Source organism: Colletes latitarsis, chromosome 6 (genome assembly GCF_051014445.1).
Source record: "Colletes latitarsis isolate SP2378_abdomen chromosome 6, iyColLati1, whole genome shotgun sequence".
In the NCBI taxonomy this organism is placed as follows: Eukaryota; Metazoa; Arthropoda; class Insecta; order Hymenoptera; family Colletidae; genus Colletes; species Colletes latitarsis.
The window spans coordinates 12,399,426-12,417,991 of NC_135139.1; the positions used below are offsets into that span (position 1 = coordinate 12,399,426).

Here is an 18,566-nt window from a genome sequence, read left to right on the forward strand (position 1 = left end):
CTGGTTTTTGCTGACTGCATTTACTTCTGGCGCCTCGTTCCTTTGTCCGTGATAGCGATCGCTTGGTCAGAGGACTTTTCATCAATCCCTATCCCCGAATGCTCTTCGGCCATTGATTGCTTCGAGCAGATCCCTCGCATCGAATGTTTCTATGCCCGGAAACTTGGGTCTCTCGGATTTCTCGCTGATGAATTCAGTAGCAAATCAAGCACAGGGTTGTATATCTCTCCTCCTTCGTTTCTTCTCCCTTTTTATTAGAACGAATAAAAGATGGCGGCCGTTCAAGGTCCCTTAGTTCAAGTCACACTAAACTATTGAAACTGATTAACTTTAAACAAAAGTCCATCTTTTACTCACATTACGTAAATACTCGAAATGTTAGAGTTTTCTCAGGATTTTTAAAATATTTCAACGCATTGGAAACTTAACTAAATTGAAAAGAAGATGATTACAGCGTTGTTGAAAAGTAATGTTATCGTACAATGATTTATGCAATGATCTTAACGACGACGTAATTAATATGGAACACGACTATAAAACACAAGGAGAGGAATAAAACAAAAATCATATATTTTTTCGTTTATTAGAAATGACATCAGCAATCATAAAGGGAGTTTCTTTAAAATAATTTGACGATTTGGAACCCTCTTAAACGTCGTTTGAGATCGCTTGAAGTCTTTTCAGTCTTCTGACATCCTGGTCCACGAGTGTACAAAGGAATTTTTGCGTGAGAATTTAATTTCAGATAATATTTATTACTTCTTTCCTGAATGGTATTCGCGATGAATAGAATGCCAAGGGTCTTCATGGAGAGTTTGAGCTATTGAGCCAAGTATTTTGGATCGTGACCTTTGTAATGATAATCCCGAACTTGCTTGTAGAACTCTATATGTATAATACGACTCATTTTTATATGGAATAGCGTGCAAGATATTGCGAGGAAAATATATTTTTCATCCCTAACGTTGGGGGTTGTTTTCACTCCCTAGATATGGTTAAATATTCTTTTAAAAAGCGTTTGTTGACGCTCGGGAAACTTAAAAAGAGAAATACATAGAAAATAAATTCATGAACATAGTAACTTACGTATTCTATTAACACGTTGACTGCTACACCAACACCGTGCAATTTTTGGGTGACCAAAACTTTGACTTTATACAATCCTAAACCACACAAATTAAAATTTGTGTTTACACTCATTTTCGTAACCTAGCTAAAATTCATGAATCCTATTCATATTTATTTTCCTTAACATTTCAACCTGAGAATTAATTGCTTTAGTTCCATAGTTAAAATCCTGTCACCCATACGTGGATAACGTGGCAGTCAAAGTGTTAAATATCGTCAAAATAAAATTAGTGACGATGCAAACAAAACAAAAGGTTTATATTCTGATAGAGATCATAGATTAGCATTCAAGATAGATACAAACTTGGCATTTGTACGTGTAGAACACAAGAGAGGGTGGTCTAATGGAACAAGAATTGGCACTCGAATTAGTGGCAAACTTGGACTCGAGAGATTCACAAATTTGCACAAATACGCGAGCGAATAATCGAACCAGATTCACTGTCGAACCCGTAGAGAACACAATTCGGGGACGAAACTTTTCAAGAGACACAAGCTAGACGTAATTTAACGATTGAAGTATACACACTTGGACCCCTTAGGATACAACTCAAAGTTAACAAAAAACATGTGGTTAACACAAGTTAACAGATCCGATGGACCTACTTAGGAACTCGGTAATAGTATCAGTAACTGGAGAACTTATTTACAAAGTGTCTTTAAAATCGAGGAAAGAATATATTTTTAATGTAAAGTATATTATTATTGTTATGTGATGTAACTAGTGAATCGTCGTACTTGATTGTACGCATTGGGTATTTGTGTTCTTTTTTTTTTAAATACTTTCAATATTACAAAGATATATATTCTTCATCTTTTAAATAATGTGGATTTTAGTTTGTTTAAATTGCTTCATTCGGATAAAACAAAATCAACTTATTTAGCCTCTGAGCATCTAATTTACAGTTAAAGCGTTAAATCGTAAACAAAACCAACGCCATTGTTTGTTTGTTCCAATGTGCGCGTAAAAGGTTTCATTTCGAAGTTTACGATAGACTTTATTAGTAGTAAAAAATCCATTTCAGTCGGACGTATAGTATCGTTATAAAAAATTCGTAAAGACTCACTGGTTTTCTCACCATCGAGATGGATTAACCCTTTCATTTTTTATGACACAAGAAATTTGAGTAGGTGTATAACCTCTGATACAAAAGGAAGATAAAAGAAAGACTTCTGAATAGGAAAAAATAACAGTAGTTTGTAAGGATAATTACACGAAACTTATTATATGACGAAACATACAGACGAAAATATTTCGATTAAATTTAAGTTTAATTTAAAATAAAAAATACACAATTATTTGTTATATTTAAATAAGCTAAAATAAAACTCTTCGTTATATTTTTGGCAATGTATTGCCTAATATTTTTGCAGATATTTTTGCTTGTAATATCATTACTTAATGTTTTCCCGTTTAACGTTTCTCAAAGGATACACTAAGAAGGTAGTTAATAGCACTTTTAAGCAAAAATAAAATACTCAAAGACAGAAACGTTTCGTTTAATTAATTTCTGGAAGACGGAACGTTTCATCCGCGTATTGGATTCCACGAGGAACGTTCGAACAACGAAAGCGACCGACAATTTTTCGCTTTGGTCGCCATAGGAACGCAGAATCACGACAAGTGCGTAAAAAGAGGGATTTTCGTTTTCAACGCGGAGAGATCGGGGATTGCGGACGCGATCGGTTGATGAAAGTAAAGTTTCCTCGTTGTTCGAAAGAGACGAAAAAAGTGTGCACTCTGTGGGAAGCTGCGGAGATTATTCCAGAGGAGCTTCGTCGAGCTCTACCCGAAGAATTAAATTTTTCCCTCAAAGAACAAAGAGACCGCCTGTGTTCGTCGTGGATGGAACGAGGGAAAACGAAAAATAAAACTTTCGAAACCTCGCGATACGAAGTGCGTAATCGCGTCGAAGAGACCCGAGAGTGACGTATAAGAACGCCGGTGGGTCGATTGAAATTTAATGGAACGCTCGCGAAATGATACCGGACCTCAGGATGCGCCGAATAAACAGTTTAATAATTGCTTTGGTATTAAAACGTTCGTCGTACAACTGGCAGGAACATGCGAACAGCGGCGTTTCTGGGATTCGAATCGTGCTACGACGAGTGGTGTATTTGTATAATTTATTTTGCAACGACGCATGCATAGCTGAACGAGGGATTTATGGAAAGAGCAACTAGACCGTGCACGTTAAATAGTTGTGTTAATAATTCCGTGCACGTCGAATGGGAACTGCGTAGAATATGTTAAACATCGATGACGTTCGATCTATAATTATTACGACTTCGATTTTCCGATCGGGGTTCGTCAGTTGTTAATGGGAATGCAAACGGAACGAGGAATCAATTAGAAAATGGAAATTCGAAAGTTACTATGTAACTTTGTCGTGGTTAAATGTTAAACAGCATGTATTACAAAATTCAAAAACTTTGCACATTTGTTCAGACTCGAGAAATTAATAGAAGATTCCAAATAATCGAAATTTTTGATCTTCGTTGGTTCGACTATTGATAAAATTTCACTGTTTTCGTATCATATAGGATATAATAATAATTTTGTTTATTTTGTTATCGATTTACGAGCCTCTACTACTTTTACTCGAAATAATTTTCAATATTTTTTAAAATTGAAGAATGATACAAATAAATAAGTGGTTTGAGAGATGGTTTAAATCCCTCCCTTAAAGTCGAAAAATAACAACGAAGTACACATTAGCTTTGAAATTTTGTCAATATTCATATAAATCGACGTCTGACAATTTGTGATATTTTTAAGGACACTACTAAAATAAATATTATGAATAATAAAATAAAATTCTAAATAATAGCAGAGAATCCGAAGAATAGTAAAAATACATCATTTTTCATGAAGCACATCCAATCACTCGAATTTGTTTTGCAGTATCGAATAAACGTCATATAGAGAAAATACGAATATAATAAATAAAATGCATCGTGGATGATCGAGTTGGACAAACTGCAGCTTGTCCCATTGGAATTATAAATATTTCAATCTATACAATTAGCTTTATGGTTGTGTATATAATCAAGCAGATGTACTTTGTTACTTAATTAACGAATTGCTTTTCATACTTTTCCCTGGGTAATTTCTGTATGAAACACTTGTCAACTAAACGATAATAAACCTTTTAACGGATTTTATGTGCACTTTACAAGATACATCACTCAGCATCCTTTTATACCGTATGTTTTGGACATAAAAAAAATTTGCCAAAAATAACACATGAAAAATGTATCGTTTTTGGCATTAAAAAATTAATTAATATGAAATAGAACAAATCTAGAAAGTCCATGGGCTTTGAAAAATTTGAGATTTCCCCCAAACCAGCATCGAAGAGGTCAATTGTGTCCAAAACTGAAATGGATCGAGGCTAAGTAAGCAGAAAAATGCCTATAACTTGATAATTTGAATGTGTATTTTCGATTTAATATTCGCAAAAATGTGATAATAAACACTATGAAGTTTACGATCGTAGCTAATCGAGAATTTAGAGCACGAGTAAATAGACTGTACACGTTGAATTCTCGTGCTAATAATTCTATGCACGATCGTCGATAGGGACTACATACAATGTGTTAAATTTCAACGACGTTCGACCTAGAATTATTACTATTTCGGTTTAGGCTAATCCTAAGCGAGCGTTAATATAGAAATCATATTGAAACGCGGAAATAATTCAATGGTTGATGCACGATAGCCTTTATCGATGCTTATAAGCAAACGGAAAATTTTAAATGACATAGCTAATTTTAAATGGCAGCCTGTATAAGATCAATCTATTTCCCTATCGATGGAATTTATTATTAGTTTTATTAGAGTGAGAGTCGCAACTGGACCTTTCAGAAATATAGAAATAATTACAAATAGCTTGTCTAAACACAGAATACTTTTGCTAGTTATAATTAAAGAGATACAGCAATAATTAAGGGCGAATCCAGGAGGCTTACATAATTCTGATCGCGAATATTATTTGTGAATTTTTATGAAATTTTCACGGATCAATTTCGACTACGCTTTACGTTTTACGATTACGGCTGCCGTTTTATTGATTTACGTTTATTGTTAAAGAAATGTCAGAGAGTCGAAACTTGTGAACAAATACACAGTTGGAAAATACTGTTGCGCTGCCTGGTACGATGCAATAAAAAAAATTTTGCCGTTTCGCGGTCCAATATGTTTCGTTTCGCGTACGTGGATTTGCACATCATACGACTGTCGAACGGATTTATAAAGTTTAAAGGTTATAATAAATACTAGACACTAAATTTGAATTGTAACTAAACCTAGACATCAATTTTAAATCGTGACATATGGTATTTGTTATTTAAACGTTTGTTAGGTTATTGAATATAAATATATATAAATCGTAGTAAAAAATTCTGTATATTCAACTTTTCTCTTCCATTAAGTAAGACAAAAATTATTTAGATGACAGATTCTGTTTTCTCTTTAATACTTTTAATTACTTGTTATTTCTACTTTCTTGGGGGTTAATGTATTATTATGTTATCATATTGAGCTAGGTACCTGTAGTTTTATTAATGTATAAACCATTTCGTCTAAACAAATTTCAATCTTTTTATTTTGCTTTTCTTCGGGAATAGTGTAATAAACAAATAATAGAAAAGATAAACAGGGCATAAAGAAAAATGTACGATATAGTTTTTATGTGTAGTTAATTTCAATCATTTATTTGTGTAGTTTCTTTTAAATTAATTTTTTGAGCAATATTGTTAAAGTAACACGTAACGTAAATACATTTTTAACTTCAAGTTTGGTTAAGCCCGATATAAAGTCTATTCTCTAAATTGAAAAAATATCTACATGTTCGATAATAAATTTTTGGACGTATCGTTAAACAAATCCAAAAATATCGACAATATAAATGTATTGAATATTTTGAATATTCATCTACAATCTTCATTTCGTTTATACTGGACGTAAAATGATTTTAATTAGGTCCTTCGTCCTGTTGAAGTAAATTGATCTTTCTATTCTTTTTCCAGCCTACAAAGCTGAACGTTTACAAGAACGACGCAGAAAGCTGGGACTACACGACGCCGACGCTCGGTGAGTTTCCTCCCTTGTTTCTTACCCTTTTCTATCTCTCCATTTCTCATTTATCTATTTTTCTTTATTTTTTTGTTCGTTCTTCACATCAACGTTACATTCGCATCACATCTGGAATACTATACACCACGACGTGTACGCGCTCGCATAAATCTTGCTCAACGTCAGGGATGGGCGAAATTCCTACCCAGATAACAATTTAAAAATGCATCACGCACGAATATACAGGGTGAGTCACCTAACGTTTGCACCTGAAATATCTTTGTTATTTTTAAAGGTACATCAAATGTCTTGAGGACAAAATTAAATGGTACAATGGGCCTCACACAAATATTTTTTACATCTTATACCATTTTCTCCGACCGTGACCTTGAATGATTTTGAATAATTATAGTCACTGAATTCCTAATGAAAGGGACTATCATTGTAGGTGTTTCAAAAAGGGTAATCCCATTTTTAAAAACTGAAGATGACCTTGATTTCTTAAAAAAAAATGACATAGAAATAAAAATATTTTTGACATCGTGTGAGGCCCATTGTACCATTCAATTTTGTCCTCAAGATATTTGACGTATCTTTAAAAATAACAAAGATATTTCAGGTGCAAACGTTAGGTGACTCACCCTGTATAACGATATACACAGTGTTCGACAACTCCTGGGAAAAATTTTAATGGGAGATTCTAGGGGCCAAAATAAGACGGAAATCAAGAATATCAATTTGTTGATGGAGGCTTCGTTAAAAAATTATTAACGTTTAAAGTTCCGCCTGTATTGAATTGTTTTTCTAGAAAGTGGGTAGGATTTCGAGGGTATGTCTATTCACCAAAAATGATTGTAATTGCCCCCCGCAACCGAAAATAATTTTTTCAGAATGATTTGAAATTTTTTAATAACTTTTTAACGAAGCCTCAGTCAAGAAATTGATATTCTTGATTTTCGTCTTATTTTGGCCTCTAGAATCTCCCATTAAAATTTTCCCCAGAAGTGGCCAAACACCCCGTATACATTTTCAATGCTCTATTTTAATTTTTGGCGCCGTTTCGTCCAAAGTGACCTCGCAACATGGCGTTCGATTTAAAAATTTTGAATTGCAATTTCAGTAATAGTACAGTATTATTTATCTTGCATTCGACGAACTTGGAAAATTCCGAGTCTGTCTTGCTGGTTGTCGTTCTGTTCAGGGGCGTATAAAATTTCGCCCACCTCTGCTCGACGCATCCGAGGCGGCGTTTCCGTCTCGCGAACGTGGACGTTCCTCCTAATTTCACGGCATTTCGAGCGGCCTCTTTTCCCTTTCTTCGTCTTCTTAGCCACCGGAGGAGGACGTTAATTGGATAAAACGTAGTCCGTACGCGGGCTTGGAGGGTTTCCGTAAAACGCGTCCCTCGTTAAGCTCGCGTACGCGCGCGGAAACGTCGGGAGCGTCGATCGAGCCGCGACGAGGATCGTTTTAAAATTCCAGAAAAATGGACGCGACGAGCTTAACGCCCGTAGCAGCCACGGAACGTGGCTCCATTTGAATTTCTGATGTCATTTAAACGTGGAAACGATTGGAATAAGAATTCGCCTCGCGTAAATTTCAAACGTTCCGCGAGTCTCCATTGTTTCTCTTTTCTTTTTTTCCTCTTTTTTTTCTTTTTTTTTTTTATTTATATTACGAACACGCTATTTCTTCGCGTTGTCGCGCGAGAGCAATTGGGCGCGCCGGGACGTCGAGAATCCTTTCAACGTTCAAAGAAAAATAGACTCGCGAAATTAACGCCCGGGCGCAGCAGCGACGCCGATGAAAATTAGACGGCGCGAAATTTACTCCGACGAGTGGCGAAGCTCGTGAAAATGTAGACGACCGTGAAATTTACTCTGACGAGTAGCGGAGCTTAAGAAAAATAGACGCGTGAAATTTACTCTGAGAAGTAGTCGATGCCGTCGATTACATTCTGTAATTCTTTGAAAGTTCGATTTCCTTTCCTTCTTTCTAAACAACGTTCGACGTCGCGTTCACCGTCGAGAACTATTGGCGAGTATGATAAGAAACAGTATACGAAAACACTATACACAACAATTTACAAGTATCAAACATCGTTCCAATGCTTCCACAAAATTATTCTTGTATTTAACACATTTGCAATAGATAATTGCTTATATTGGTATCGAGTACTCGTTCAAACGTATTTGAGAATTCATGCCAAGTGCCTGAAATTTACTTTTTACATAAGTAAAAACTGCTACACATTAATTTTAGCGAAACTTTCAGAAACGGATGAAGAATCAAAAATCATTAAATTCACGTTTAATTTAAAATTTAATTCACAAAGTCAGTGGTATTACAGCGTATGAAATTTCAACTTTTAAAATATTTGAATAACATTTCGTTCCCTTTCGACTAGTATTTACTTTTTACAGAATTATTAATAAAAGAACCGTACAAACTGCTACACATTAATTTTAGCGAAACTTTCAAAAACGGATGAAGAATCCAAAATCATTAAATTCACGTTTAATTTAAAATTTAATCGACAAAGTCAGTGGTAGTACAGCATATGAAATTTCAGCTTTTAAAATATTTGAATAACATTTCGTTCCCTTTCGACTAGTATTTACTTTTTACAGAATTATTAATAAAAGAACCGTACAAACTGCTACACATTAATTTTAGCGAAACTTTCAAAAACGGATGAAGAATCCAAAATCATTAAATTCACGTTTAATTTAAAATTTAATCGACAAAGTCAGTGGTATTACAGCATATGAAATTTCAGCTTTTAAAATATTTGAATAACATTTCGTTCCCTTTCGACTAGTATTTACTTTTTACAGAATTATTAATAAAAGAACCGTACAAACTGTTACACATTAATTTTAGCGATACTTTCAAAAACGGATGAAGAATCCAAAATCATTAAATTCACGTTTAATTTAAAATTTAATCGACAAAGTCAGTGGTATTACAGCATATGAAATTTCAGCTTTTAAAATATTTGAATAACATTTCGTTCCCTTTCGACTAGTATTTACTTTTCACAGAATTATTAATAAAAGAACCGTACAAACTGTTACACATTAATTTTAGCGATACTTTAAGAAACGGATGAAGAATCAAAAATCATTAAATTCACGTTTAATTTAAAATTTAATTCACAAAGTCAGTGGTATTACAGCATATGAAATTTCAACTTTTAAAATATTTGAATAACATTTCGTTCCCTTTCGACTAGTATTCATGAAATATATTTCATTGCCTTTCGAGAACGAACATCGGTACGCGCATCTGTATACGACGAGTCACATAAATCGCAACGAAATGCCATCGGAATATGCATAATATGTAGAGTGCAGACTGCATATTCCGCGCATTTTGTTCTGTAAACTACTGTGTACGAAATATGTGTAATATATTTTTGCGTATATCTTCTAAATAAAACACGTAAGGTGTTCGCTACATCTGTTGACAGTCACTCTCAAAGTACAATAAACGATATTTAATAGATGATGCGTCGCTTCTTGCACTCACAACTTACTTCAAACTTCAAGTATAATTCTCGGAATGTAGTAAAATACAGTCTGTATATAAAGTCTGTTCCAAACGCAGTAACATAAAGTGTTCAGTGACATATTTCGTTGTTAGTATACAGGGTGTTCGGCCACCCCTGGGAGAAATTTTAATAAGCGATTCTAGAGGCCAAAACAAGACAAAAATCAAGAATACCAATTTGTTGATTGAGGCTTTGTTAAAAAGTTATTAGTAAAATTATTAATAATATTTTTCCACCTACACGAATTTTTTTTCTCGAAAGTGGATAGGATTTCGGGGGTATGTCTATTCACCAAAAATGATTGTAATTGACCCCCACAACCGAAAATAATTTTTCCAAGTCGATTCGAAATTCTTTTTTTTTCACCCAAAACTTTCAGCACTTCAATTTTGTTTTCGAAACTGCGTAGGATTTCAGGGGTACGTTTATTCACCAAAAATGCTTACAATTGATCCCGGGAACCGTAAATAATTTTTCCAGAACGATTTGAAAAAATTTTTTTTTATCGAAAAATTTAGGCACCTACCCCCTGTCAATTTTTCTTAAAAATTCGTTTTTCATTTTTAATAAATTTGTTTGACGCTGTACGGAAAAGTTTTCTAATACTTTTTTGTAGGTACCCATGAGCTCTACTTCCATACTAAATTTCATTGAAATACGTTCATTATTGTAGAAGTTATAATTGTTTGAAAATTGAACCATTTTTATGGGGTTTTTCTCACTTTACGGTGTGAAGGAACAATTTTTCCAATATTTTTAGAATTTCTACATATTCTACACTAAAATACGAGTCGTTTGCTTTTTTAAACATTGAAATCCTTCAATCCGTTCAAAAGTTATGACGTTTTTAAGATTTGCCTGAAAATTCGAGCGGACATTTCTGGCCAGAAATTATATTTTCGGTGAGGAATTTTTTTCTCGAAACTGAGTAGGATTTCGGGGGTATGTCTATTGACCAAAAATGATTATAATTGACCCCTGCAACTAAAAATAATTTTTTCAGAACGATGTGAAATTTTTTAATTTTGTCGAAAAAATTTCTGGTCTGTAAGGAACTTTAAACGTCAATAAGTTTTTAAGAAAACCTCAATAAAAAAATTGGTGTTCTTAATTTTCGTCTTATTTTGGCCTCTACAATCTTCCATTCAAATTTTTCTCAGAGGTAGCCGAATACCCTGTATATTTGTATATTGATAATAAAAAATAAAAAATAAAAAATTGCAATGGAAACATGTAGAACTTGTTTCTTTTTTAAAACATTACATATAACAATATATACTGATACGTTCAAAATTTTGAAACGTTTAAGCGAACATCTAGTATTCTTTGGTTCTCCATCCACAAAGTAGCATGGAAAATTTGCTAGCATTTCGTGTGACAGCAACGAGCAAAATTCTTTAAATAGAAATTTCGAAGATAAACATTACTCATTTCCCGTTAAGTAAAAATGACAACTTTCATCATAAGTAGAAAGAAGTATTTAAAAATTCGAAAGAAAAGTTGCTTGCCTCTGTCGAGTAAACATTGAGCTTCCCACGCAAAAATATATTTTCTTATTCAACCAAACGAAACACGTGGTTTAAGTTCTAATAAATTTCCCACTGCAAGCTTTAACAAGTCTCTTTTCGAATCACGATTGACATTTATTTCTTCTGGTTGTCGTGGCAATTGCAGAGTAATCGGACGTGGGAACGTAGAGAGTTCCAAAGAGAAACGCGAACACTGGGATCGTTGGTCCATAGTGTATAGTTCGATTCGCGTTCCCGATGTCGCACAATGCCGCGCGAAAACGTCCTAAATACGAACCCTGGTCGCGATTCAACGGTCGCCCGTGTCCTTTGAGCGTCGCGACAATTTTATTTTTCGAATTATTTTCCAATCGGACTCCCTTTCGTCGCGGTCCTCCTTCACCGTTCCCGAACGGACGAGAACGATTCCGATGCGTCGACGCGAATCATTCTCGCGCGTCGCTACTCGCATCGATTCGTCCCGCGTTACATTCAACCAACGAACCGAACAATTCACGCAAACGAGACACCGCACAGTGGTCCAGAATACGTCCCCGTGTCACGACAGAAATAAAACCCGACTGGTATCGGTGAGGACCGCGCGTAGGAAAATATTTGACAAACCGTTGCTTCGATAAAAGAAGACTACCTAAAATTTTAACAAAAGTTTCGATCACCGCTTCGACAATTCCAACATTTTTATCAAATTTATCGCGTCACGGTCTTCACAATGCAGGATTGTTTGTTTCTTTTTTAGAGTCGATTGATTCCATCGAAGTATCATTACGAATCGTCCATCTTATGGTTGCACAAGATAATTATGATAAGGGACGTGGAAAATTTTCCAGGTTATATACTTGGTCATTTCATATCAAATCGATCGTTTTTCTACCTACTCGCTGTCAGAAATTTCGTTAAAATTGAAATATTTTGTAGCCCATATGATATTAGGAAGAAGTCATCATTTTGCTGTTTTCGAAATTGTTAAAAAAATGAATAATCTGCCCCCTAAAAATAAGTTCAAATTGAAATATGTTGTCGTATATGGAATACTATAAATTTTGCTGTTTTTGAAATTATTAAAGAAATACAAACTTTCAAAGTTGATAGTCTTCACCAATTTTTTCAAAAACTATCTTCGCAAAAGTTCGAAATACGACCTTTTTATTTTTTTTAGTTTTAATTGTAACAAACTGCCCCTTTTAATTAATATTTTCTTTTATTCGTAAAATCATTTTTGCATTACGAGAATATTTTTATACTAAGAAATATTTTAAACATAAAGATACAAAAATTTTGGTGTTCCTGTACTGTAAAAATAACTTTACGAGTAAAAGAAAAAATTAATCGAAAAGGACAATCTCTTACAATTACAACTAAAAGAATGAGAAGGTCGTACCTCGAACGGTTACATAGATAAAAATTCTTAAAAGTCGATGAAATAATGACTCAAGCCCCCTCTAACATCCCATGAATTATATCATATTTCAATATGAACGTACTTTTCTAACAATTACAAAGCCAACAAAATGACTTAAACTCCCCTTAGTATTACATGGAATTCAACATATTTAAATTAGAACATACTTCTAAAATGAACGAATCGTCGAATAGTTCTCACCAAAATTGTCAAATTACACGGATGCAAATTTCGAATAATAAATACATAAAGTAAACAAACGTTAGCGAAGAAAAACGACGACTCGAATTACGACTCGCGTTGATCGAACAACAGCCTCCCCGAATGGCTGTACAATCGAGTAAACGTTGCGAATAAATCGGTATAGAGAGTCGTACATTCATTGTCTATTACTCGAATGAAAATCAATCTGGTCGTCTCTGTGTCGCGCTTGGTCGCCAAGCTACACAAGGAGATCCACGCTTCGTCGATTACATCGTGCTCGACAAAAATTACGCGTTCTATCAACGCTCGCGATCCATTCCAGCGTGCGGTAAAGGCGTTTTGATGGTAGTTCGTGCGATATTATTTCTTCTTTTTTTTTCTCTCCCCTTTTTTTTGTTTTCGAGTCACTGTGGCCGATTCGCGCGGCGGAACCGCGTTACGACAGCCGCGCGAATTAACGTTCCCGCGCGCGAGAATTTTCTTTGGCCCAGTTCGAATTTCGCACGCGGCCGGCAAACGTTCTGCTTCGGGGCAGAAGCGAATCCCAGTTTTGAAACTGAATTCCTGCGGAATCGAAGCTGCACGCGACTGTTCACGCTCGTTGCGTTCGAACGATAGCGATTTTTATTTTAGCTTACTTCGCTGGAACATGACTCTGCGACTTTTCGAACATCACGAATACAATGTGGATATCTACGGTGGCTCGAAAAGATATTTGCACGATCAATTTCTTGGAGATATCTGCCTGCACTTTGTAGTACTTCATCGTACGTAGAAATAACGTTCTCATTTAGAAAAATTCAAAATTCAAAGTAATACAAAAGAAACGGAAATTTCGTAGTCAAAAATGTATTTGTAAACAGCAAATGCTGTTCACGAATGTCACAAACGTAAACAAACGATGTTGATGAATGTCAGAGACGTAAACAAACACTGTTCACGAATGTCACAGATGTAAACAAACACTGTTCGCGAATGTCACAGATCTAAACAAGCACTGTTCACGCGTTGTTTACTTACATCTGTGACATTCTGGCATTACGGTTGTTCACACATTATTAGTTTACATCTGTGACACTGTAACATTAATATTAAATTTATTTCAAAACGAAACTATTCCAAGAATCAAGCTTTATCAATTCGTTTAATTAAATGATGTAAGCTTCGTAGTACATTGTTGTAAGGCGTATGTAATACGCATGTAGAACGAAGTAGATTCGTCTTTGCGTAACAGGTGGAAGGGTACGAGTCTAACAATACTGTATCAGAAGATAATTAAGACAGCTATGTAGATAGAACTAACTTCAAGGTCTCCCACGATCCGAAGATATTGTATTCCTAGCTCGTGCTATTCCATCTTGAGCGTTCTTCAATAATCTGGCCTGCGTATCATTCCGAGCATTGTGTTTCGCTAGAACGAATTTAGCATAAGCTTCTATGAATGCTTGCTCATAACTTGAATTAATCCTTCCCTCGAAGAGATTGTAATTAGCGCGCGTTTCTAACGGGGTTCGAAATCAATTCCCTAGAAACGAACAGAATCGTCGAGAATCTAAATTTATAACTTAGAATTATTAATATTTTAGTTACTTCACAACAGATAGTGATGGCTTATATGATTTGTATTGATTGAGTTTAAGAATATACTGCGAAAAGACTAATGATTGATTCATCCGAATAAATAGATTGTTATTTATATTTTATACGCGTTTCAGTTCACTTTTCGTTTTTATCCAATGAAATGATCGCCAAGTTCGTTAACTTCGAAGCAAAAGCTGATTTATAGTTTATTAGTAGAAATCCAATGCTCGATAATTTTACCAAGAATAGCACATATTAAAAATAAAATATAAAAATTTGACATAGAAAGAAGAAAAATAATTTGTCCCTGAAAAAATAAACGGTGGTTTCAAAATTCAATTTTAATTTTCTCGAAGACAAAACTTTGTAAGAAGATTATTGGATCTTGCTAACGTCTACAGTCGCAGAGTCATTTATTGCAATTTTTTAATACTTTGAAACGTAAGATAACTTCTGGTAACAATATATCGTAATATAAATTTGGTATTATACGAATGAGTATATCCCGTTAATAACGAATAATAAATGAATCAATAGAACGCTTCGATTCGAATGACAAAAGAATAGTTTAATTACTGTCGCGTTCAAAAATCTTGAAATAAACATTTCAGTTTTCAAGTTGACGACAGTTCCTCATTAATTTTCAATGCAACGCGTTTCCAAAATTCAGGAAGAACGCAACAAGATTACAGAACTGCCTTGAAATTCTCATAACGAGGTATTCAACAAATGATTACGCTGCAGCGCAATACATGCGTTCGAATAGCCATAATCATCTTATTATTCTTGTCGTTCAAACGTTACAGTAGTTTTACGATCAGTAATCCATACAACTCTCAATCCTACGTAGACGAAACTTTTGCAAACAATTCTGCGCGAGAGAACGTTTGAAAATGCAATTACCCACATGTAGAGAATTTTGTCACCGAATTTCGTAATGCGATATTCCACAATTACTACGCTGTAGAGTAACGTTTGTGTTTGCGTGTACGTAAGTATGATTATCGTTCTTTGTACTCGGTAATACTCGGCTGTCGGACAAGATGTAGTCATTAAAATCCAATACACAGCGTTCCCTGCTGGAATATTCGAAAACAGAATTTACTAAATGGTAATACACGTCGCTCAATCTTACAAAATTCTGCTTGGTTGCATATTATTTCTTTTTATCGTCCTTTGTAACCGAAACTTTCATGACTTGTAGTCTACAAATACTTGTGCATTTGTGCACAATTTCCCAATCATTTATGAGAACGTTTGAAAATGTTTTTGAACATTAAATATGTTAATTAATCTCGTAAGGAGTGGTTGAACTTTGTATTTGAATGTCCATAATTGTCAGTATCGTTTTTTGTAATCAGGAATGTTAAGTTTCAGTGAGCTGAATTAGTATTCGATAAATTTTCAAATACAATTATCTCAAAAATGAAAGTGTCCTATAAAAAAAATTTTATTCTACATTTTCGACATATATTTCCAGGAGAAATCTTACTGGATACTTTAATACAAATAAATAGAAGTACAAGTATTGCGTGAAAGACGACAAATAAATACCGATAATTGTCATTCTGTGCAGCGTGGAGTACATGTGTTGCACATGGACTGGTAAACTCGTTCTTCAATCTTCATTAAATTAATACTAAACAGTTTCCGCTACAAGAGCATTATGCAATAGAATTCCTTAAAGATCGAACGACCGTCGTTAGGGCTCGCGCTCGAGCGAACACGCGTTAATTCGACCGCGTTCTCAGTCATTTAGTCGGGTTTGCAACCTGTCTCTGGTGCCCGGGCAACGGACAAAATTAATTCAAGTGCACGCGGTTTCTCGAAGTTAAACGATTCAAAGCAATTAAACGTCTAACAAACACCGCGGGAACCGTGGAACGATCTCGCGAATCGCGCGCGAGGTGCGAGCAACCGGGATGAGCGACTCGTAAACGACAACCGGGCACGGAATCCTAGGAATTCGGTCCAATTACACGCGACCTGACGTCGCGTCGCTCATCGCCCATCGTCGAGGAGCTTTCGAATACACGAAATCTCGAACCGTTGCTCTCGAAAATGAATTTTCTCGGTAATTAGCGCCGCTACACGTGGCAAAACCTGATTTATCTCTTCCAAGTTCGCCACCATTTTGTCGATTCACGAGCTTTTCAACGTCTTCCACTTACAATGAATATATTATGCTTGGATAAAATAGTAACTTTGTTCTCTTATTTCGTTTACAATGATTAATAACACCTGTATTATTGGCAAAATTCGTGCAATTTTGGCACGAGAGATTTTCGTTAAAACTTAAAACAATATTTTATTTTTTCAAAATTGCCATTGACTTACGAGGTTCTTAACGTCTTCTATACAGGGTGTTTAGCCATGGGAGATTCTAGAAGCCAAAATAAGACGAAAATCAAGAATATCAATTTCTTGACTGAGGCTTCGTTAAAAAGTTATTAAAAAATTAAATTAAACAATTTCAAATCATTCTAAAAAAATTATTTTTGGTTGCGGGGGTCAATTACAATCATTTTTGGTGAATACATATACCCCCGAAATCCTACCCAGTTTCGAGAAAAAAATTCGTTACCAAAAATATAATGTCCGATCATGAATGAATGATTCCGCTGAAATTTCACGTGTTTCAAATCGTTCTAAAAAAATTATTTGCAGTTGCAGGGGTCAATTACAATAATTTTTGGTGAATAGACCTACCCCCGAAATTCTACCCACTTTCTAGAAAAAAATTCAGTACGTGCGGAACTTGAAACGTTAATAACTTTTTAACGAAGCCTCCATCAACAAATTAGTATTCTTGATTTTCGTCTTATTTTGGCCTCTAAAATCTCCCAATACAATTTTTCCCAGGGGTGACCAAACACTCTGCATAGAATAGTGATTTTATTTCTTTATTTCGTCTACGATTATTAATAATTCGTGTATTATTACAATAAATTTCACGACAAAATTCGTGCAAGTTCTACGAGAGTATACTAATTAACGCAGAAGGTATCGGTTAATTATTTGCGATTCCATTCGTAACGTTAAGGTTTTACAGTGAATTTTATACGATAAAGTATCATTAATTTTTTTGCTCCGAAAGGACCGTCTAAAATTTCGTAGATCGACCATCCCCGGATAATTATTTCCCGAAGACGTATTTATGTCTTAATTATTATTAATATTTTTTTAAATAATCGTACGCATCCTGCGATTACATTCGTGACGTTAAATTTTATGTAATAAAGTGCTTTTCATTTTTCGTCTAAAAGATTCGTAGATTCTCGGGTATTCGAGTATCGAGATCGCGGTTCGTTGGCTGTGTAGCTGCGATTCTTTCCAAGTTTTTCAGCAGATTATAGGGAAAGTTGCGGAATCTATTACGCTAGCCCTTAAAAGCTTCGACCAGCTTCGAGGGAAAAAGAAACTTTTAATACGTGGCTGGTTCGCAGTGGCTGATATTCGGCTTCTCGTGCCGGCTACTAAAGTTCCGGGGTTCGATAATATTTCGCGTGCATCGGTATTAAAATAGCACCTTCGACGTGCCTTCGAAGTCTTCGTTAAAGTGGAGCTCTTGTACAGGAGAATTTCGCGACCGAAACGATTCAAATTTATACGTTTAATTGGCTCGAGATAACTGGCTACAGAAACGCCTACCGGCATTCAAGAATTGTATTTCTTAGTTGCCTTGCAATCGTCGATCACGCAATATTTCGGTGTGTTCAAAACGATTTTATTTAAGTTTAATCGTAAGAGCTCGGATTCTGATTTATTTGATATTTTTAATATAGTAGAAACAAACAAAAAATTATAAGACACCCTGAAAGTTTATTTTTAATATCTTTAGAAACTAAACGAATTTTACAACAATTTTTTAATTTGTAGGATAAAATTGTAGGACACTATTTTACAAAATGAAGAATATACTATTAAACAAAATTAACAGAATTTTTTTATGCTAATAGTAAGCAAATCCTCGATCATTCGATTTCGTCAATCTGTTTTAGACTCGTAATTTCTGTAAATAGTACATGTATATAATTTTGTACAGTTTTAGAATAATCTAGTTCGCATAGGAAGGTTAATGTAAATTTGACATAC

General features: G+C 34.7%; 1 protein-coding gene across 2 annotated transcripts in view; it reads left to right on the forward strand.

Moving 5' to 3' along the window:
* Sm (heterogeneous nuclear ribonucleoprotein L) overlaps positions 1-18,566 on the forward strand; it is a 282,230-nt gene that overhangs the window by 178,230 nt on the left and 85,434 nt on the right. For both annotated transcript variants that reach the window (XM_076766982.1, XM_076766983.1), the window contains exon 6: positions 6,160-6,223. In XM_076766982.1, the coding sequence (XP_076623097.1) occupies positions 6,160-6,223 (64 nt within the window). The remainder of the gene's footprint in view (positions 1-6,159; positions 6,224-18,566) is intronic.